This window comes from Amphiura filiformis, chromosome 9 (genome assembly GCF_039555335.1).
Source record: "Amphiura filiformis chromosome 9, Afil_fr2py, whole genome shotgun sequence".
In the NCBI taxonomy this organism is placed as follows: Eukaryota; Metazoa; Echinodermata; class Ophiuroidea; order Amphilepidida; family Amphiuridae; genus Amphiura; species Amphiura filiformis.
Window position 1 is genome coordinate 50991057 of NC_092636.1, and position 23376 is coordinate 51014432.

Consider the following 23376-nt stretch of genomic DNA (forward strand, 5'->3'; position numbering starts at 1 on the left):
ATTTGAATTCACTATGATATTCAATCACAAACTAAATGTATGAGATTATGAGGGCCCGATTGAGGGGGGAGGGGTCATAAGGCAACATTAATTTCAGAGATCCTGAATTCGCAAAACAATGCCTTAGTAATGCCTTAGTCCAAATGGGGCAAATAAATATGTAGCGTCTTTTGTTTTGTTTGTTTTTATAATTACTGGAGCAAGGGGGGAAACCTTGGAGAAAATCAATCCTCTCGTGTCCAATTTCGGCTGTCGTTAAAGGAAAGGGCTTCCTTTTGCAGGCCAATTTTTTTCATGCGAGAGAAGAAGAGAAAGACCTTTTCAGCTGCTGTATGAAAACACGTCTTTTGAGACTTTACAACATTTGAACGCTAAAATAGACACACAGTACAACCATAATTATTTCCAATTCATTGTGATGTTATATTTGTATTTTATTGAGAAACATAATAAGTTCAGACAGCATCGCTTCACAGTATACATAAATAAGATTTAACTCAAATTATAGCAGAAACTTTGTTTTTCATAATTTATCTTGCAAGATGAAGTAACTATTTTAACATTGAGATCGCGATTGTGAAAATATGTGCAGATTATTTGAGATACGAGTATATCTATGACGCAATCAAAGACGCAATCAAACATATTTTGTCTCCTATATTTTCACCCACAATCCAAGACAGAACTTCACGCTGTATGTAGAACACGAAAAAGATTCTAAAAATATCTTAACGAACCTTTTTGTCTTCTATATAGCCTATAGAACCCTCAAGAAAAAGGTTATTAAAACTGAAAGAACCTTTTAGGTTCTATAAAGTGTTTTTAACCCTTTGTAGAACAATTTTGGGCCTTTGTAGAACCTTTTTGGTTCTTTACAGAACCATTGAGGGTTCCATATAGGGACATATTTAGAACCATTTTTGCTGAGAGTGTGTTCAGAATCCATACGAAAGTATCCAGTACGTTGGAGAATATAACCCCTTATCCTGCTCCTGAACCATATTCGCAGCTATTCAATTTCTTATGGTCCAGGAGCCGGTTAAGGGCCAGAATCTCCAATTAGCAAAGTATATATCTTCCCGTATTCCCTAAATAACTGTTAGATTGTTAATATGCGTGTGATTCTGTACTCCAAAAGACATAATAACCAGCATCTCGTGTTTATTACCATGTGATATATTGTATCAGGTCATTCAGGTGCAAGAGCAATTCTATACTGTATATAGCAATTTTCAAAACGAAACAGACTCGGAAATGACATCATTAAAATGTGATGTAATTCAAAGAGCTTCTGATTAACGTGAAAAAAGTTCGCAAAGCTTATCGTTATGAAAAGTCTTTGCTAAGCTTTGGAGTTAAAACAACAAAGTAAACATAAAACGATTCTCTCCTGACGGAACAGTAACTTTGGACTTCCGAAGAATATACGGAGAACCGTATATATTTAGCTCTACAAATAATCATGCACATATTTTTGTAAATTCGCGAACAAATTATGAGATTTTAAATTTTATTTGAGCAAACTTGCAAGAATCTTCCCCTTATATAAGTTGAAACAATACAACAACAAATTATTTTATATTTTGTAGATCGTTTAAGAATATGAAATATATTATTATATTAAAATAAGGTCCTATTAGATGTAGCAGTTACAGCAATGTTGAAACATTGCAACATAGGCATAATCATATATACCTTATGCCCTCCTTACATGCCTTAGTAACAAACAAAAATATCTGATTTGTTAAGTACTAACATTCAAACATGTATCTTACACTCTCAGAAAAAAGTTCTGCAAAGACCAGAAAGAACCATTTTAGATATGAAAAATGTTTAGGCTTATGTAAAAGCCAAAAAGAACCATGATGGTGGTTCTTGCAATTGCATAGAACCATGTTTATTGAGCTGTCTTGTATGTAGAAGCCCTAGAACCTTTTTTCTAAGAGTGCAGTAAAAGGCCAGTACCTGCTACATATTAAACGTATTTAAGGATTCGGCTTTTTAAATTTCAGGAGTGCTACTGAATTTATATAAAAAAAATACATCCAAATTCAAAAGGCAGCTTAGTTTTATTATACTGCATTTTGACTTCGGAGATCAACTCTATAATAGATGGGTGCCTTAATCTCCCACACAGGGGGTGTAGATTTCAAATGGAGTCACCCAATCAGGTAACCCCATTTGAAATTAACGCTCCTGTGTGGACGATTAAGGCCAAGTTTTCCATAGGTTGTGTATGGATTTTAACTGGAATGCCCCAATACAGCCATGTACCACCTGAATAAAAAGCAGTGTCTTCATCGGAACACGCATATGCATACTTCATTATAATTACTTGTCTTTTTATAATTTTATTGTAGGGTTTTCATTTTTATACGGTTACAATTGAACTAAGTCAGTAAAATAAAACAAGATACGTCCAGTTTAATAATTTTCTTCCACCGTAAATGTATTATAGTGTACCGAATACACACCGTCGATATAAAACCAAAATTGTTTCTAATAGATATGGAAAGAAGAAATCGTAGAACTAAATAGGTGTAAGATAACATCTTGTTTCGTAACTACATCATATCGTCTTGGTTTTCACATAATGACGAAACCAGTATAACTATCTGCCGTCACCATCGTATTATACTAACCGGAGAGAGCGACTTTCAATACAAAGTCGTTTTGCCATGGTCGCTATCCCGCTAGGTACAATCTTCTAAAAGGAACTTTTTCCCTCTGATGAGAAACCTGGAAGGTTCTTAGGAGAACTATAAAAGGCGCCGAGGACACTCTGAAGAAGCAATAAAATTTCTATAGTTTTCGGAAAACTAAAAAAATGTTATTCAGAGTGTCCTAAGATCATTTTATGGTTCTTTTAAGAGCCATCAAGGGTGCTTTTGAGAGGATAAATTAAGTTCATGTTGGAGCTTTCTTTTCTACGAATGTGATAGATCGTACATAGACACTTCACCATGTCACGGTTTTAATGTATAAGGCCAGTTTATGGTAGCCTAATCTGGTTTAGGTCAGCATGCGGAAATCGTGGCGATTCTTCTTGTCTGTCAAAGTTCAAATGTTACCACATTAAATAAATTCACGATAATGTAGCAATATCTATATAGCTTGCAAAAGAGTCGTAGACCTGTTACACAGTATACTTTGATTACGCTAATTTCTATACTTTTTTCAAACAAGAATGCCAAAGACCTTGCCAAAACCAGTGCGTCAAACATGCAATTTGCATTTAGGTAACTACAAGTATGAAATTTACCCAAGGAACCGTTCAATATTTACGCCAGGGGGAGGGAGTGAGAGTTTTAAATTTTTTTGGGGGTGGGGGTGGGCTTTGAGGGGAATCTGATTTTTTTTACTTGAACCATGAGGGTGAATGTTAAGTTTTGGAGACAAAGGGGGAATCAAGAGGGAAATCCGAAAGTTTTGAGCGAGGGGGAGGGGACGTGATTTTTTGTCAGAACTCCCACTCCCCCTTGGCGTAAATATTGAGCGGTTCCCCGAAAGTATGAGTAGAGTAATCAAACTATCGAGACAAACTTTCAATACAAGACCAAAACGAACATCAGTTATCAATGTCAACTAAGGTGATATCAGTGTTAAGGCTATAGTTCCTACCCTAACCGTGATATCACCTGAGGTGATATTTTGGATGAGCATTTCCAAATCTGCATAATACATATTCTCACATCCAAGTATTTCGGTAGGATCTTTGACTTATTTTAAGACAGAAATAGATAAATAAATAACATATATAACACTTAACCGATGCACATATTGAAAAGTTATTCTTTTAAACTTACACAGTTATAAGGTAAATGCTTATTTGTTTGCGCAAAACAATTTGGACAGTTCAGTGATATGCAAATGCTAAAAATTTTAGGCCATTTTCTTATCACAAATTGAAACACTTTCCATATAATTGACACAATTCTATTGTTATATGATAACACCAAAATTGTTCATACAAAAGTAAATAAAGACAAACATACCATTTAAAATATCACATTTTTGTACTCATCATATTCATATAATATCATAATAGCCGGGCATTAATATTTCTTCTAATATACAGTATATACAGGCTACAATACAATAATAGTAATAATAATAATAATTAATAATAATAACGACTCACATGTTGTGATGCCCTATATACATTGTAATAAAACGTTTTTGTACTGTTCGCATTAAACATTACTGCTTCTTTGCAAATAAAAATTACAATCATTATCGTCATTAAATTCTAATTACAATTATTTATATCTTTTGTTGATGATAAATATTATAATTCATCCAGACCTTCACCTTCAAAGCTAGGTCATTGAATACAATAAGGTATAGAGAATTCAGTGTAGACATACCCGGTAATAATCGTTCATTTTGTGTAAATTAATGTTAACATGTATAATGTCAATGGAAGATTTTGTTATACCATTTAGTAATTCATAAAGTCAGAAATGTGAGTCCTGAAGGAACAGAATTTCATGATAATTCAAACTTAAAATTCAAAAAAAATATTGAAATTTTGGTAAACTTTTTCCCCCTTTAAAAGTATAGGTTTAATCGTGTGTTTGGCATTGCCATGCAGTAAGCAGGCGATATAGGTTTGATGGTGCATGTATTTGACATTTCCATGTAGTAGCAGGTGATCTCTACATTTCCGTATACCGACGAACTGCCATATCTATAAATCGTCCCTTTGTATTCAACTGATTCTAGAGGGCGATATTATCCAAATGAAAAGCCGGTTTTACCATGGCCAGATAGTCACTACCCGCGTAAGATAGGCTACATAACCGGTTATATTAACTAAGGATGGTTTATAATTATTAGACCTGGTATTCGCTGCATGCCATAATTATCACATTACCTGGATCATTGATATATTAGATACCTTTCGGGTTATGGACCAAAGGAAACTTGTTTAATATCTAAAATATTACTTTAATATCTAAAATGCTAACATTTTATAACATAAACATTAAAACTTCTCACCGCATAACAGTAAGGCAGAAAAAAGTATACCACCGATCGAATTGGGTTTATATGTAATCCTCGGTTTACTTGGCTGGTGCGCTGTACAGCAAATGAGCCAATTGAATACAATTTTCCCTTGGTATTATGTAGTGAGAACGAAATTTGTTTACTTAATTAATGTGTTTAGTTGTACATTCCACACTCAAGTGTATACTTTATCCAATCAGATAATGTTTTACTGTATAAAACTATATCTAAAAGGACTTAAAAAAGGGTCCGCTGGTATTTTTCCATATGTTGCTATTTTGAAATACGAATAATGGTCCGGATCTGCACGTAATCTCGTGTCATTTTCGGAAAAGCGGACACCTGAATAAGCCTTTTTGAAATATAGCGGACACAAAAGGAGAGGGCGTACTTCGAAGTGAGTAATCTTTTGTATGCTGAGCATACAAAAGATTACTCACTTCAAAGTACGCCCTCTCCTTTTATGCCCGCCATAATTCAAGAAGGCTTATGTGGATGTTGTCAAATATATCCTTATTTTTGTCATGATAGTTTTTAAAATACGTTATTCGACTTAAAAAATATGTAAAAGTCACAATCTTTGGAATACATGTAAAATAATGGAATCCATATTTAGTTGAATACTGTTGAATTTAAATTGTCTGAATTGAGTGGCTCTACTCATGACAAAGCATTTTGAATCAAATGCTAAGCACGAATATAGGTCAACATTATAATGATACACCAATGTGAATAATGATTATTAGAATTGTTGATTCACAATGCTTTATCATAAATACAGATTCTTTGCAAGGCCCCTGTTCTGGGCAATTAATGAAGCAATTAATGTTGAATCAACATTTTCCATAATCAACATCATAATAGATTATCATTTCAATGATTTTATAAATAATAGCAAAATAAACCTATTTATTACACATTAATACACATAATATTTTATCAGTTCCCGGATTTTATTTTTTTTTAAATTGGGATTTCGGGAAATATAAAGCAATTATTTGCTACGTTTTTACTAAACATAATTGTCTAGCATAACGCTTAGTCAAGATTATGATACTACATTAAGAGTCATTTCTTATACAAAAATGACGTTGCAATAAAGTTCAGTACAAGGCTGACATTGAGGTATAGTATGACAGTTTTCAATGTAAAATATGGTATGTACATAAGCATTTATGAGTACCAATAGTGAACAGTAATCTTTAAAAAATATATTGTTATTGATTAGAATGGATACGGGATTAAGGATGAACCTCCATCACCAACTTAAAATGGATCCACCTATTTGAGTATAGTACTTGTGATCCCAGTACATTGTATAGGATAAAAATATCGGAAGAGTTTTGCTTGGCTCGGCACTCTTGAATCCTGCCTGCATCCACCGTCTTGTCCACTGATAGTGCGCCATCTAGAGTTCAGTTTCCACTCCAATCTTCTACAATACCATAAATAAGTCTAGTTCTTTTCAGTTGCTTGTTTTAAATACAAAATACAATATTGCCGATTAAGACACATTATTCCCTTTCAGTCTCATGTTTGCAGTCTCGTTCGTTCTCAATAAATAATACAAAATAACAAAATTTGTTGTGTATTTCAATTGTTGTTGCCACTGAAGTTAACATATATCGTTCTCTCATTGTCTCACAACGAGCCTTAATTGCCTTTGCCATGATGTTTCTGCAGCAGTCTCTTGGAAAAGTATAAAATGATTGTAATGTGCGGGTATCAACTCCATGATTGTACGCATGTGCAGGCACTAATTGAAAACCGTCCGTTTAGGCATGGTGGTGTGGCACAAAGTCCTCTTCGTACGCAACTGAAAACGAAACAAGAAGGAAAAGAAAACTGATTAAAACAAAACGCTTTTTAACTGGTCATTTTTATTTGTCATTTCCATATTAACAACAATAATTTCTATTAACATGATTAAACAAACCTGGTATGTGAATAACTGAAGTTTTACCTAAATAAACCAAATCGTACAATTATATAATAGTTTGACAAGTTTTGCGTGCGTTATCCGTTGCAATAAATAGAGCTGGCCGTTATCCGCTGTGATTTTCCGATCAAAATGTTTGTTTGGGCTTTTGTTCTTTTTCTCAGCATTGCAGCATTGGCTGCGGCACTTTGCACACTGCAACACTTTTGCGATTGTGACAGACGTCACCTTCTTTCTTTTTGTTCTATCCGCTCAAATGATGAACTTTGTTCGAGACTTTGTTCATCTTGTCGACAATGGGCGACATCTTGTCGATATCTTGTCGACAATGGTCGATATCTTGTCGACAATTGTCGATATCTTGTCGACAATGGTCGTTATCTTGTCGACAATGTTTTAAGTTTGAGACACTTATGTAGACAAGGGAACGTGTACTTACTCGCACTCCTCGTTTGATAGTTTCCTGTTTTTGCGCCCTCTGCTGATGTTTTTGCATTCTCTGTTGGACATGAGGCAATCGCACTCACAACTGTCTTCGTCTTGTAGGAAAGGTTTGGGACATCGATATCTGCATGTACATTTGCATTCCGAGTAGCTCCATACTTTGCCATTGGGACAGTCGACTTGAGGTGGTGGACAGAAGGCTGGTTTCGGTCGACATTCGCACGCTGTGTCTTGAATGATCGTCTTCTCGATTGCAACTTGGTTGATCAAGAACTGCAAAATGTCAAACAAATACAAGAAATGTATTTACAACTAGTTTTCTAAATTATAAATAAATTGTATGAGCGTTTGCAAGAACTTCTTGACAAGATATATCCTATCAAAATATGAGGGCGCTCATTCTGTATGCCACGTAAATTTTGGGTATAATCCACCACTATCGACCATATACAATTCCAGTACCAATCTTATTAACCAAACATTAATTTTATATTCTAGTCTTTTTGGATGAAACAAATTTGCTAGCAGACAACCATAGCTCATGAACAATGCATGCAGCCAACAAAGTCAAATACTGGAATGCCATCCAAACGTGACGGTTTTAGGTCAATTTTTGACAAAAGACATTCTCTCTTTCTTTCTTTACTGGCAGATTTTCACTTGAGGCGAAACTCCCCAAATATTAGTTCCATGGAGTGTCATCTTCGTCCGGCCATCAACCTCAACCTAGGAAACCCCAGATTACATTCGATACATATTCAGTCGCTCCAAGTACCTGGGATGACCGCCCAGTAAAACAAAACTAACAATACACACAAACTATTGCACCCCTCGGTTTGCCACGGTCATATCGGTAATACAATAGAAAAATACAGTACCATTTTCTGTCTGGTATTTCATGAATTTATCTTTGACAAAACTTTTTTCAGTTAATATTGTTATATGCTAACGAACTAGAACCACTATTGACGTTCACCATATCAAACTCTTTATAGGTTCATAAAGCAACTTTTTTGCATAAAGGATGATTCTGACGTCTACTGACCTAGGTAATATTTTTTAGAAAATTAATTGCACCGAATATTGTCACCGTTTGGTGGGTGCACAAAAGCAAATCTAAAGAAAAGGCCCGGTAAAAGGAGGGTCCTTTTTGCACGATATGTGTTAAAGGCTCTCTTCTGGTATGTTTGTTGTCGGCGAGTGGTCTAAATAAGTACCGTGAAAGTACCGTAGTCAATTAACCAGTTAAGATGGTTAAACGCACGCGTACGACCCAATGGGTCTTGGAGTGATGAGATTCAACTGCGTCAAACGCTTTCCAAAAACCAGTATAATTTCCATGATAAGGGCTCTGTGCAACAATTAATAAACATTATTTATGATTGTGCATCAATGCTGAGGCTGGTATTTACAAGTAAATTTAAATTATCTTACTCTTGCACGTTTTACATGATCAACTTTGACAACTATACTCATCTTGATCAGGTTATATAGATTCAATGTACTAGTACTGAAATCGCATGGGTACACGTTTTAATATACATGATATACATGTATATCATGTATATTAAAACGTGTACCCATGCGATTTCGTTTACCCTCGGAATGCCTTCTACTATAATGCGGCCATGACAAAATAGAAAGCGCATTATAAATAGCTCATATACTGTATCAAATATTTATATCTTAATTGAGATAAAAAAATATATATCCATATTTCCTAGAATATGGATATTATATGCCAACTTTTGTATAGAAGACTTATCAAAATAATGTTTAATTTTAAGCCATGTAATTTGGAACGTGGTCTAGATTTCTCACATTAAAGGCCCAATCATTGATTTGTTCATCCGGAGGATCGTAAAAATCATCAAAATTCAGATTTTGGCACCTTTATTAATGTGTTAACATAGCCTGCTAGTGGTTAACACGAAAGTCGTGTAGCCATTAGCCTATACAAACTAAGACAATTAAAATTCATCTGTAATTTCTCTAAGTAGAGAAATAAGCTACATGTATTTCAATGGGGCTTCAACTACTAAGTATGTCAATAATGTTGTTTACTTGTTGTTGTTGTTGGGTTTTTTGGTTTTTGGTGGGGTTTTTTGGGCCAAATTTTTCATTGCAGAAATACCTCATGACATCCAACTGACCTATCCTTCACTATTCACTTTTAAATAATTTATACACAATTTTTAATTTTTACATGCACTTAATTTCGCTGGGATAACTGAATGGGACTTTAATACACATGAGAAGATTACATCTCCGATTATACACTGTCACACGTCCTATTGTACAATGATGCAATATTAGCATTATGGCCATGATTACAATCGAGTCATTCAATTTTGTCTATGCATAAATGGCCGACGATAGACCATGAAAGAATAGATAAATCGAGGTCCATGAAGAAATGTATTTTAATAAGTTTTCTGATACTTTATCCTTTCAAAGAGGATTTTCCGATCATTCGAGCAAAAGCATAATGATGGTTTGCAACAAAGAAGTTGTACGTGCAGATTGTTGAAATGGTTCAGTTATAAATTCAGCGTATTAAACGTGCTAATATCAGTTATAAGAATCATACGCATTCCAGTCCGCAAAAATAATTGAGTTGTCCAACTTGAGTTTATAAAAGTTAACATTACGAATTTGGTCTGTGTTTTTTATTTTATTTTTTGCTTTACAAATGTGCATGTATAGTATGTACCATTTTTCCTATCAATACATGTATCTCATCATTAGTGATTAGGTTCGACAAATTCCCTTACAGCACACAGATCAAGGATCTGTGCTTGCAGTACGACTCTGCGCGCTGCAAGTAAACCACACATAAGTCTTGGTGCATTGGTAGCTGCAAACAACATGAACAAGAGATAACTTGCCCACATGATAATGATCACAGTAATCTGCATCATCTTAACCATGTTAACCACAGCCTGTATGCCACCATCACCTATCAGATTAGAAACACTCCACCACCTTCGTTAGTTCTATAACATTAAAGACATATTTGACATTGGACATGCATGGCTCGTATACCACCTTAATCAGTTCCTGTCCTACAAAATTTCATTGCATCCCTTATCACCTTCACCAAGCAGTAGGCCTATAAGCTATAACCATCCAACCTCTACCATCTTTGCCAGCAATGAGACCCATTTTAATACCACACCACCTAAAGCCGTCCCTTCACCACGGCGCAAACAGATTGCACACAGCAGAGACACGACAGACAGAACAACGTCCTCAGATACGGCTGAATGTCCTCACAATACCTTCTCCATACCACAACAAAACGTGTTGCCTTATAACCATCCACAGTGGCATTGTGTTTCTATACGAACTGAACATCTTGACAAATTTGTGATTAATTCAATGGAACCGTCAACAAATTCATATTAAGATATTATCCAGACCGTTGTTTCGAAGCGGACGAGGAGACAGCTACATCGGAATTTCCAGAATAAAAGTCATCTTCACTGGACTTCGCAGGAGAAATGGTAAAGCCCCTCTACCATTGCTTGAGAATGCCAGATGTTCTTGCCGCAAACATGTGTTACGAACACCTTTGTTTACATGGTTAAGCAGTGATTTCCAGCAGCATCGCCAGAATCCCGAAAGCAAGCATGCCACCAAGGCGACATGCAACAGGCATGACGTCAATATGATAGGAATAAATGAAAGACAACGCGAGTGATCCAGGAGTGATAAGAATCGATTGGAGCACATTGCGGGATAACCATAAATCCACCGTTTCTTGCGTGCAATGCCTGTATGGTTTGTTCTCAGCTTTCTGTACTCGCCAAACGAATTCTTGTCAGGTATTTAAGCTTAGATCACCATCGTTGCTTCATTGAACGTCTGATCTGACTGAAGAGCCTTAAATACTTACCAGCATGGAGACTTCTTCTCTGGTGTGTTCTGCTGCTACACATTCCTCGTCGTCTCGACAACACCCTCCGTTTTTACACCTCTTCACCACGACACAATCGGGAAAGATGAACGTACTGTAACCTTTAGGTATGCCAATTTCTTCGTAAGCGTCTAACACTGTGTCTCTGGGCTGACACTCCGCGGCTTCTCTTTCTGCGTTGATTCTCTTCATGACTTCCGCTGAAGAAAATGCTAGTGCTGCAAAGATGAATGAAAAAAAAGAAGCGAAATATGTTACTCGTATAATAATGAAACAAAGAGGTTTATAGTGCGTACAAACAACATGAGTAAAGTTGGCTGGTATAGGCCTTTTCAGAATGATCATGGTGATTTTTATTTAACCAGCAATAGCTCTGCATTAGATGAGAAAATTAAACGGCGATGGTGCATACTTTCGTCCTCAGGAAGATCCTTCTGTTCACGATGTCCTATGGTCTTGTGGTATTATCATCAGGGAAGTGCACTTCCCCGATACAATGTAGTATGCATTCAGGATCTCCGAGCAGCATACCGCTACCATAAGCAAATAGTTTACAAGCTGGGATTTCACCATGCACCATCGCCACACCACCCACAGGCAGCCCCATCACCAATTTGTACACAGAAAGCAACCACTTTCACCATGCACCATCAACACCATTAATACCATCACCATCAAAGATCATGAAAATGGAGAAAGTGATCACATTACTATTCGTTTTACATTTAACATTTTGTTTTACTCTTATGCGTTAACTAATTGTCATCATTGTTTTAAAGATTCCCAAATCTCTTTACACATGCGAGAAGAAATAATGAATTTGGACATGTTGGATATATTGGTTGAATGTCTTATATACGAACATTTTATTTATCATTTCATGATTATAAATTAGAGGTACCAAAACAACAACATAAACAATACAACTGTTACAGATTGGCACTCTCAAAACAAATTACGGTTGCCTATCAATAGATATAAATGTCTAAAAACAGACCAACATAGATTTAAAGCGTTGACACTTTGTGTTCACCAGCCACCCATTCAATTAGCAAACATAATGAGCCGGGTATTCCTGTAATTATATCGTTATCTCCACGATTAATTCTGTACATTCACTTAATTTTTCCACTTGGTTGTTCTTTCTTCTTTTAATTTTTCCTCATTATTTTTGAAAACTTCTGAAATTGTTGACTATTGGTGCCCTACAGTCTGCTAATTTAGCAATCATGATCCTAGTGACCAATTAAGGAATAAGTCCACGAGGTGTGAAGTCGACCTCAAACCATTATATTTTACCCGCCATTGGATGTGTTCAAATCAGGCGACCCCACCCTCTTGTCACACTCACACTATACTGTAAGGTGTTTGCAGTTGTCTTGGGATATGATGCTTGTACCAAATAACCACCGTGTTCCTGGAATGAGGCTAGCTCCTTGGCATATAGTAAAACACACTGAGCTACACATAGAGCTAACCATGCTAACAGCCCTTTAAATCAAGGTGCCACAAATCCCTTTAAGACGTTTTAAGACAAAACCTGTGATTTCAAACAACATGGTTTGAACGGCGTAACGCTGTGCTGTTTGGCACAGCGGAACTAGAGATACATCCAAACCTCGCTCACCTCATCTCGTTCAGCACGACCCAACCCCGAGGACTTTCTTCAAATACTATTACCAACACATTATATAATACGCCCAATTGTGCTACATTTTTACAATATTTGCCATGAATTCTACGAACTTGAAGTTGGCCACAAAGGAAACGTGCTTAATTTGAAAGTCAAGTTGAGATGCATTGTTGCCATTATACATGCTGTATCAAAATGATTGGTACCCATCAGTTTCATTGTCTGACACAAAAATTCAACATGAAATCCAACTAATTTGTATGGATTTATTGTATAACACGGCATACTAAGTCAAACTGGGCGCTTTGTGTCGCCAGAGCCAACGCTTTTGAATTGTAGGTGTTAGCAACACCTGAAAACAGTATAGATGTCACCCACCAGTGAGAGATTCACTTCGGGGCTGACACTGGCAAATTCTTCTGGAAATCCACACTGCCCCACCTATTATCACATTGTCCACGACATAAATTCCATTGTAGGGGAGAAGTGCTTCCAATTCCTTTCGGTATCATCTATCTATCCATTATGATTGAGGTGATCTGTTTATCTAGAAGTTTAGTTTGCCGGTGGGAACGAAAGAAATAAGCCTGAAATATCAAAAGGGCGATTGACCTACACCCGATGACTAAACTTCCATGGGTAACGTTTTAACTTTGACATTATTGACCTGATTATAAATACGATTACTTTACAAACATTGATCAGAACATTGCTATTGAATGCTCTATAGAGTCTCTATTACATATTTTCTCATATGCAATCAAAGATAGGCACTCGAGATCCAACCATTTATACAATTAAGTTTTGAGAACCGAATCTTTGTGAAACGCTCAAACTATCTAAACTGCGTCCATTAGCTTACGCATTGAACCGTCAATCTGTGAACTCAAAGGCAGGCCGCCATTGGTTTGTCGCCCGTGTTGACAATAAGATGCTACGCTAATCTTTGAAAACTGACAATTTTTTGGACCTTCTTTAGGTACAGGTCGGGTATGGGGGTCAGGTCAGGTCACATTCCATTCCCAAAATGCTTTTGTTTTCTAGTCAGATGTTTTTTTCCTTATCAGCTTAATTTGAATTAATTTGTTCATATTCATTATTGTTTTGTGTAACTCTGAGAGTGATATTGTAATCATTACTCGCTCGGTTCTCAGAGATCTTTCCATGACCAAACAAATTGTACAATTTCCCGAAATCGCATACAAATGTTGATAAATCGGGGAAATATCCTTAGCCCATACATTTTTGACAAAATAATGAGAAAACTGAAAGGATGTGTTTGAGATCGCACCCACTATTGGATTTGTCCGGAATTGCTTAATGCCTGATGGGCATAACACATACAATATAATTATGGTTACTGCATTTAACCATAAAAATCGTTAACTGCACAAGAAATGACATGCACGGGGAACAGTGTAGATTGGGATTGGCAGATTTCTGAATGTAACTAAATAAATGTTGCAATTTCATATACATGTACACGTTTCTAATTCATTTTTGAAATTTTCATATAACCGTGTTTCCTCTCTAACGTGGGAACATGGTAAATCACATGGAGGACAGCAAGATAGATGGTCTGTCATGACAACCATGGTCCAATCGTTCAACCTTCCATCGTGTTATATCAAAAGCCTTACTTTTATCCAATTAAATTCCAATATATAATTCTGATATTATTATCAATTATAGGGAGAGGAAATGTCTATTGACCATAACCACCCATAATCAACCATTGGTAGATGACTTCTGTAACAAATACATCGTAACTTTGTCCCTGATTCAATAACTGATGATAATTATCTGTCAAATTCAACACATTTTGAAGCTCAAAATTATGGGTAAAACGGAAATTTGAAAATATTTGTCAAAAACAATCCTTGAGCATATACAATTAAATAACAGTTAAAATTGTTACAATATGTGGGAACAGAATACAACGCAAGTAAATTCTAGTTTGCACAATAACATAATTTCATCTTTATTTCACGATTTAAAAATGCATAATCTTATGACCAGTTTCGGGATGCAATCATAAAAATAATTTTATCTTTATTTTAAGATTTAAAAATGCATACTCTTATGGCCAGTTTCGAGATGACAAAGTTAATGCTCAAATTTCAATTTTGACAATTTGTTGCACTTTTACACAGAATGTAGGGCAAATAAACCATGCACATTTTTTTAATTTGAGGGTCATTCTCATTTCTGTCACAATTATGTGGCCCTGTGCATTATGAGAACTTTAATTACCAGGTCAGTTTTTTTAGGTAATTACGGTTCCTTTGTACTCCTGATTTCTTGAAGCAAATAGAACTTCGGAAAAACTTATTTTATGTGATAATTATTAAAATCACAGGGCTTGTCGTTCGTTATTACCCAAATGACCACACACGCTTATTATCTCAAAATAGGGTGTTTTTCTGTTAGAATAGATGGAGTTGAAATTGACAGAAAAAGAGTTGGGCAATGCCATTGATGCAAGAAATCAAACAATTCCATTCAGAATCAGAATTGGAAGTCACATCATTGATATGTTCTCATAGCTTGTGATTATTATCATCTTGACATAATGCATATACCGTTATTGTCAATATCACAGAAAAACATTCCAGCGTAAACCAACAAATTTTGAACTTCACATTTACATCGAACAAAATTCTTTTACTATCCGTGTTTTCAAATAGCCAGATTTTACTATTATATGCATATTTGTGGATAAAATGTGATTGTGAACTATGATTTCCGTCAAAAGTTTCAGTCATGAATCGTTCAACAATAATTGTATCATTGATATATATACATATTCAACAAGGTACGCGTATGATTGTTCAATAATTAGATATATCATAGTGTACAAACCGGATTTATCAGACATGTTGTATGCAAAAACCCGTAACATATCTTGTAGATAAGATTCCCGGGAACATTTTGACCTACCATGATCTTTGTCATGCTTCTACGCGTATATTCCTTAGACCATGTCTAACAAGGAGAAGGCCAGCAAGGTTACACATGCTATGACAACGATACATATAGAATTGTATTCATAAAGCATGTCAAGTAGTGTTTCTTATTATTAATTGAACATGACGATGATAGCGACAACAGCAATAATTGGCCTCAGTTAACAATACTTTTGGTACACTTCTTTCTTACTTCCCATAACATAATATTTATCATAATCCCGCGCGAGAACTGAGATATATAACTACGGAATGCGTTTTTACTGCATTTCCAATTCCAGTGTACGTTTTCCGTTACCCGGACCGCCATGCACAAGCGTCCGTCTTATCTACTATTTCCATGGTTCAAGTCAAATCTTTATGTCCTTTACATGATTTATGGTACTGTATGCTTGGTTTAGAGGTGCTTATTAAAACTGTAGTGTTTGTCAACTTATTTGTCGGTTTGCTTACTTGCTGTTTCGCATTTTGGCTATGCATTTATGCAGTATATGCAATACATGTAATTCTTCAAGTTTAATTAATCTTCTCCAAACCGACATTCTGACCCATGCCAGAAATAACTTGGTATGGTAATTACTATATCATAATGCAACTGTAATAACTGTTGAAAATTTTCACTCATACTGACCGGTCAGTGACATTTAAAAGATAATATTTCTTACTTCAATCAACTAAAAAGAAAGACCATTATATAGCCTACAAAGAAAAGAATAACCCACCGGTATCACGCTTACAATAAATTTATATAGGCCTACATAAAAAAACACCATATTATCTTTTTTGTTGAACTCCATATAATCAGGTCAATATAATTACAAACAGGCATTATTAATTTTCTATAAAAAAACTGAGCTCACTGAATTATATTAACGCACTGTTCCAAAGGTATGCTCGTGTCAGGTCAATTAAGTACCAACATTTCTCAACAAACATATACAAGTATTTTTGGTGTTGACGAGTGTTCAACTTCACCAGCAGTGCATGCATATTATGTGAAGAAGTCCAGGCACGCCAATATGCACCAGTCAAATATAAACGTTGAAAAACAATGGACAAATATCAAAGTTGGCATTCTGCGCCAAATTAGAAGTACTGGCCTAATATTTTTCGCACCATTTCTTTTAATAACTTGACTGGTTTCTTTGAAATGCTTGTAATTGTGTGCATATCGCTATTTTTGTCTTATTTTGCGCTACTTCATTGCACATCAGCCAAGAAAACAAATTTTTACTTACGTCATAGATAGGGAATTATTGGTACTATAATTATATATACATACACTTATATGGCTATAAAAATAACTAAAAATCCAAAACAATCTGATTTCATAGTCAAACAACCGTTATAAATAGGCTCGATTATTTTATAAAATTTGGAATACAACAAAATCATACATTTATTTAATCAGTAAATTGTTATTATTATTCACTTGTTTTGGTATATTATTTGCTATCCGCCTGTGAACGGACGTGAGTCAGTGACCAGTTAGATTAAAGAAAACCAACCAGTGGAAATATTTGCTTTGTCGCTATATTAACGCTACTTTGTGTCTTTTTCTACGTTTTGTTTTATTTTTTCCGCGTGTATGCATAAGTTAAATTCTTTATAGAACAATAAATCAACATTTGTGTTGAATATGAATAAATCCTACAAAATGTTGAAATGACCGGCAAGTTGTTGACCTCTGTGGTAGGTATTCATTTGCAACTTGATAATTAATAATTCCTAATTAATGATACGGAATGGTTGGATAGGCTGTCGGGAAATATATTGGTGGGAAAGCTGATCAAATTGAAGGGAGTTCTTTATCAAACTTTCACCACACAATATTAAGCCAAAATAATAAGACATTTCAACATTTAGGCCTATTCCATATTATGTACAATGTATGTACACTCTAGTCTAGGTTATGTAAATTGGATTTGGCTTAGCAACAAACATAAACATATCCCATTCCAGAATAATTTAATCCAGAATTACTCAAATTTGATCCATTTCAGATCAAATCTGGAATCAGATATTTGAACTGGATCCGAGCAAACCATTTTGAATCGGGCTATTTTTCATGATTAATCTTGATTTCAGAATTGAAAAACAAAATATTAAAAAATAGTGTTAGTCACAGGGGGTGCTTTGAGCACCATTTACATCAGCAGCGTCAAAGAGTAAGTCCTTATTCATTTGATAGAATTAGTGTTTCGTACGTAGATAATGACGTCACGTGATCATGTACCACGTCCTCGTACGAATATCTAATCCTGTCAACTGTTTTCTAGACACCATCCCATCACCTACCATGCCTACCTGATCTTGATTTACCGCTGGCTCTTCTGCCCGTTCTCTTTTTGCCTGTGTTGAGATATGAACTATTCCGGACTATTTTGGACCACACTCTGTTTGTATCATTTTGAGAAGGATATAAGAATCTTAAATATTCGTCGACTCGATGAAAATTCGTATTGCCTGCATCGTCTTCAGTTGTGGATGATATCTGTAAAATAAGGGGAAAAATAAATGGTAAACACATGAGCTAAAAAACACCCCAACATATATAGCAAAAATGGATTTATATAGTGAAAGCCGTTGAAAATAGTGACACATCTTAATATAGATAATTATTATAGCAACAACATTTCTATACAAGGGTAGTACCCTATTCAACCTATACAAAATAGAATAACCATCGAAGCCAGGACCAAAATACCGCATTGGGGCTTACATGCACATATTGCACAAGATTTCGGAACTACGGTATAATTATGGTATAAATGAGTTCTCTATCACTCATGCTCTCTTACACCATGGATTTACTAGGCCTATATTCTTTATGTGTTTATGATTTCGTGGTGTTTGCTATAGCATCTAAAATATAATGGATGATTAAACTTATCACAGTGTGCATGTGGCAAACTGGCTAAGAACTGTCAGCTGCCGTTGATTCAAGTACGTGATGAGGTTAAAACTAGGGATTTTGACGAGCCATTAAAACTGAGACAAAATACATTATCCCTGCAGTAGCAAATTAAGTGCAAATTGAACCAATAAAAAACATCAGAAGGTAACACACTTAACATGTTTCCGGAATGCACTGCAGCAAATTTTGCACTTGTCCACACCTCTGCAAATGGATTGAACAACCCTATTTAGACACTTTCAGTCGTGATTTTGAGGAGGTACACAAATGACGGGTCCTACCCTCCGCGATGCTATTAAAACTCCATAGCAAATATTTCGCTTGGGGACAAGTTGTTGGAAAGCTTAACACGAATTTGTTCTCCAAAATACACTGTATCAATCGTTTGTGGGTGTTGTGCCATACATTTGCACTGACCCTGAAATATGGGCAATACATGATATAGGCAGCTAACTCATGGGTGACAGATATTTCAATTACCGTCTATACTGTGTCTAGCAATATATAGTGCCAAAAGCTGGGTTAGTTTAGGTCGCTACTCCAGTTTACGACTACATGTATATATATATACCATTCAAAAAGTCAATAAAAAATTGTTAATTTGATAATTATCATTTCCATGAGAAGTAATATTTATTTTAAATACGATGCTTCGTCGTCAATTCCTGTTTATCCCCCTCTTTGTATTTACAATTAGCGTCTAAAGAAATAGATTGTTCAACGTTTAGTATTTGGGTGGAAGTAACAAGAAATATTAATGCAGGCAGACATCGTTGCCACATTACGTAACGTGCACATGGCGAAAAATACCGACAATGTAGTGAAATTGTGCTATCTACTGAAGATAGCACAGCCTTAACAATTGACGCAGACCGTACCTGCGCTGCAGACCCAACCCGTGGACCCAATAAACATCAGTCTGACAATTATCAAAGGTAATAAGCAGTGATGGCGATTCAAATTATAAAATTAATGCCTTAGAGTCCATACTATATACCAAACCACCAAACTTTAAGTCAAAATCACTAAACTCTGTCAAAAAATCAAGTGTCCTGATTGGGATTTTAATTAAAGCAATTATACGTATACAGAGACAACACTAGTCTCATTTGTTGCTCCCCAATACTTATTGGTTTTCACGCGCCACGGTATATGCCTATCACTCTAAGGGAAAAAAGTAACAAAAACAATTTAGAAAATATGGTTTTGACAATTTGGATATTTTCAATAGTCCACGTAAACCACAGAATATTGATTTTTTTTATATTTCCTGTGTCTCTAATTATTCGAATCCATTGCTTATTAGGTGTTTTGGCTAAACTTTCCGGTGTCTGCGGATTGCTGCCATACAATGGGATGGTCAACACCTGCTGATATTATGGTGAAGAAAATCCACATAAAACAAATGTTTGGTCACCGATCCTTTTTACTGAATTCTGATATGTTGAGCATACAGAAACTTTGAAATTCATTGCATGCGATTATGAGAAGAAACCACACCCAACTGATAACAACGCTGTCAAAAGCATTGCGTTCTATAAGGCATATTCTTATAATTTTAAGATTTTTTACTTTCTCAATGATTGCCACTTTGTATGATTAATTTTTTATCGATGCAAATTATGATCAACTGAGCAAGTGATTCGGCAATTTTGACCAAGTGTTAAATCACAATATCTGTACTGAGTGTAGTGAAAAAAAGTTCAAAATCTTTGATAATATAAAACTAATGACGTGTCACGTGTGCATTCATTTAAAATGAATATTTATAGTTTAAAAGTCGTAAAACCGTACCAGATTCGCTGATCAATGATATCAATTCATTGACTCAAAAATTAACAATTATATAGGCCTACAATGTACGATGAACAAAGTTAACGTGGAGAAATATCCGGTTTGAGGTTTGGAAACTTTCATTGACAAGATCATAAGATAAGTTTTTAACGTATACGAAGATGGTGATTTTCGCTTAAGCACAAATTATTCTTTAATTTAGTTGTGGGCTTAAATTGAGAATTGGTGGACGATTGTCATCGGTGGCTTCACTGGATTGACAGATAAGCAAAATAGTTTAAAATGAAAACATTTGTTACTAGGTGCTTGAGCAACAGTTCTCAAGCTTTATACTGATTATCGTTGCACTTTTAGTTCGAAAATGGAAAACATGGCTCTGTTAGTTGTTTCAAGATGCCAAATGTAATGAAATGCTATTTTAATGGTGAACGCACTATGTTGAATTGAACATTGAACCAGAATAGCATATTGTTTTAATAGTTCAAGAGACAATGCAATGTTATTGTTAATTTAGTAGTAATAAAATGGAAGCTATGTTCTGTCTAATGATGTTGTTTGTACGACTCGATGCTTTTTTTGCTATGGGGTGTGATGCCTGACGATTGCAATCAAGATTTGAATCACAAGCTTAAAGAGCACATTCGTGTGGTTGTTACGCTTGCTGATAACTTGTGTAACTTGTTTGTGAAAATAATTTGTCAACATTGTGACTACCACGCCCGCGGCCGTGGAAGTAACTAGCCCTATTTTCTTATTGCTTAAACAGAAGTACTATATTTAAACAGTAGAACAGTCAAAGATCAAAATGTCATACCGAAAAAAACAGCGAAGTAGGAAATCCCACCAGGGCATACTTTCCACAAATCGGAATATACAAGCTTGGGATTGTTATAAACTATGTAATTAAGCAACGGGAGATGAATAAATATCTTCCAAAAATATCTAAAAGGAATGAAATGCTGTTTTCAGAAACAACATGATGGTCTATTCAGCATCTATTATCTGGGTTGTAAATCGCAGCCGTTTTATATAATAATTGTTATTGCTATGTCAATTTCAATACATTAAAATATGTATTTTATCGTAATGTTTTCATGGTTGAATAGAACGACGGCTGAAATATGATATATTTTAAACTGGCAAAAATAAAGAACCCATAATCATCAATCATTTTTCATGCTTTGAAACATTTCTTTTATCGTGTTTACCCAGCTAAAGTGGATTCAATAACTTCAATTGTTTACTCTTTCCCAACATTTTTGTTGTCATTATTACAAAAATTACAACCATTGTGTGTGGCGTCAAAAATATCGTCTGCAAAAAACGACACTGTTTGATGAGAAAATTTGCCACAAAACTCGTTGCAAAAAGCCCATTCAAACCTCAAAATTCTTGTTGCTCAACCAGTAAAAGCGATAGCCAAAATAGTACTAATTAGAAACAACGAATAACTAAGCAATTGTCCAATTTGAATGCTGAATTTATTGATTCCTTTTAATTTAGGAGATCGGCAATTAAAGTTAGAACAAAAGCGGTGAGCAAGTTCAAAGTACAGCGTCAGAAATCAAAACGTCTCACTGTCTCCCCTTCTGACGATTAAAAAGTTTAATTGCGGGAAAAATTGGACGGACATTGTAGCGGTGTGGACTTATTAGAGAGTGGGGGTAGTGGTCAGTAAATCGGAAAGACAAAAACAAGTCTGGACAATGCGTAGGATTCTTGAATATAGGCGCTGACTGGACAATGGACTTTGGCGACATATACCTGAGTGACTATCAAGTAAGTGAAATTGATACTGAATAGTGATTTTTAGCGAAGGGTTTTTGAATGTTTTATCCGATAATTTGATTATCATAAAATCTATGGTAGTTTTATGTCTAGAGTTTAGAACTTAGGCTAAATCAAACAACACAATATGACGTATAACTTAGGGAATTGATTTATTTATATTTCAGACCATAATATTAGAATGGGGTTTGCCGCTTGCTTTGGCAAGGCATTGGCAAAGCATTGACAATGCATTGGCAAGGCATTGGCAAGACATTGACAAGGAATTAGCAAGGCATTGGTGAGGCATTGGAAAGGCATTGGCAAGGCATTGACAAGGCATTGGCGAGGCATTGGCGGGGCATTGGCAAGGCATTGGTGAGGCATTGGCAAGGCATTGGTGAAGCATTGGTGAGGCATTGGTGAGGCATTGGAAAGGCATTGGCAAGGCATTGGCAAGGTTGGAGTGGAGTATATCTGAGGAAGCTGTCATATTTGTGGTAACAAAAGAAACAATTTACATGGTGTTGATGTCCATTTAGTGCTTTACATGCAACAAGTGAAATAATTTACGCACCGTGAACCAAAAAGGAGCTACACCTTTATACAGACAATTTGAGTTGTTTACACAACAACTCCGTCGTGTAACCAATAAACAACTTTAATTTAATTAATCTTTTCATACCGTAATTGGCATATGTTTAAAAAAAAATTAAAAATGCAATTAAAAGTGTATTTTAAAATGCTGCAAAAATAAATGCATAAAACATATTTCATATCACGTATCGTCAATGTGAACATGGTGAAATTTAATATAAACCTTAGAAAACTCATCATATTTTGACAGCGTTCGTTTCATGCACGAATGCAATAACAATTATCCATGACATAATTGCGTTATTTTTTTACCAAATTTGAAATTATTGTATTGTATACGGAGGATACGCATGGTTATATATATATATTCCTGAGAAAACCGCGGTCCAT

General features: G+C 35.3%; 1 protein-coding gene across 2 annotated transcripts in view; it reads right to left on the reverse strand.

The window, feature by feature from the left end:
* Positions 1–758: 758 nt before the first annotated feature.
* The window catches only part of LOC140161122 (uncharacterized), a 39535-nt gene continuing 16917 nt past the window's right edge, over positions 759–23376 (reverse strand). The window contains exons 2-5 of one of the 2 annotated variants that reach the window (XM_072184530.1): positions 18210–18405; positions 11292–11530; positions 7389–7666; positions 759–6826 (exon numbers count right to left, since the gene is read on the reverse strand). In XM_072184530.1, the coding sequence (XP_072040631.1) occupies positions 6736–6826; positions 7389–7666; positions 11292–11530; positions 18210–18405 (804 nt within the window). In that variant the 3' untranslated portion in view covers positions 759–6735. The remainder of the gene's footprint in view (positions 6827–7388; positions 7667–11291; positions 11531–18209; positions 18406–23376) is intronic. The other variant, XM_072184531.1, reaches the window with a different exon arrangement.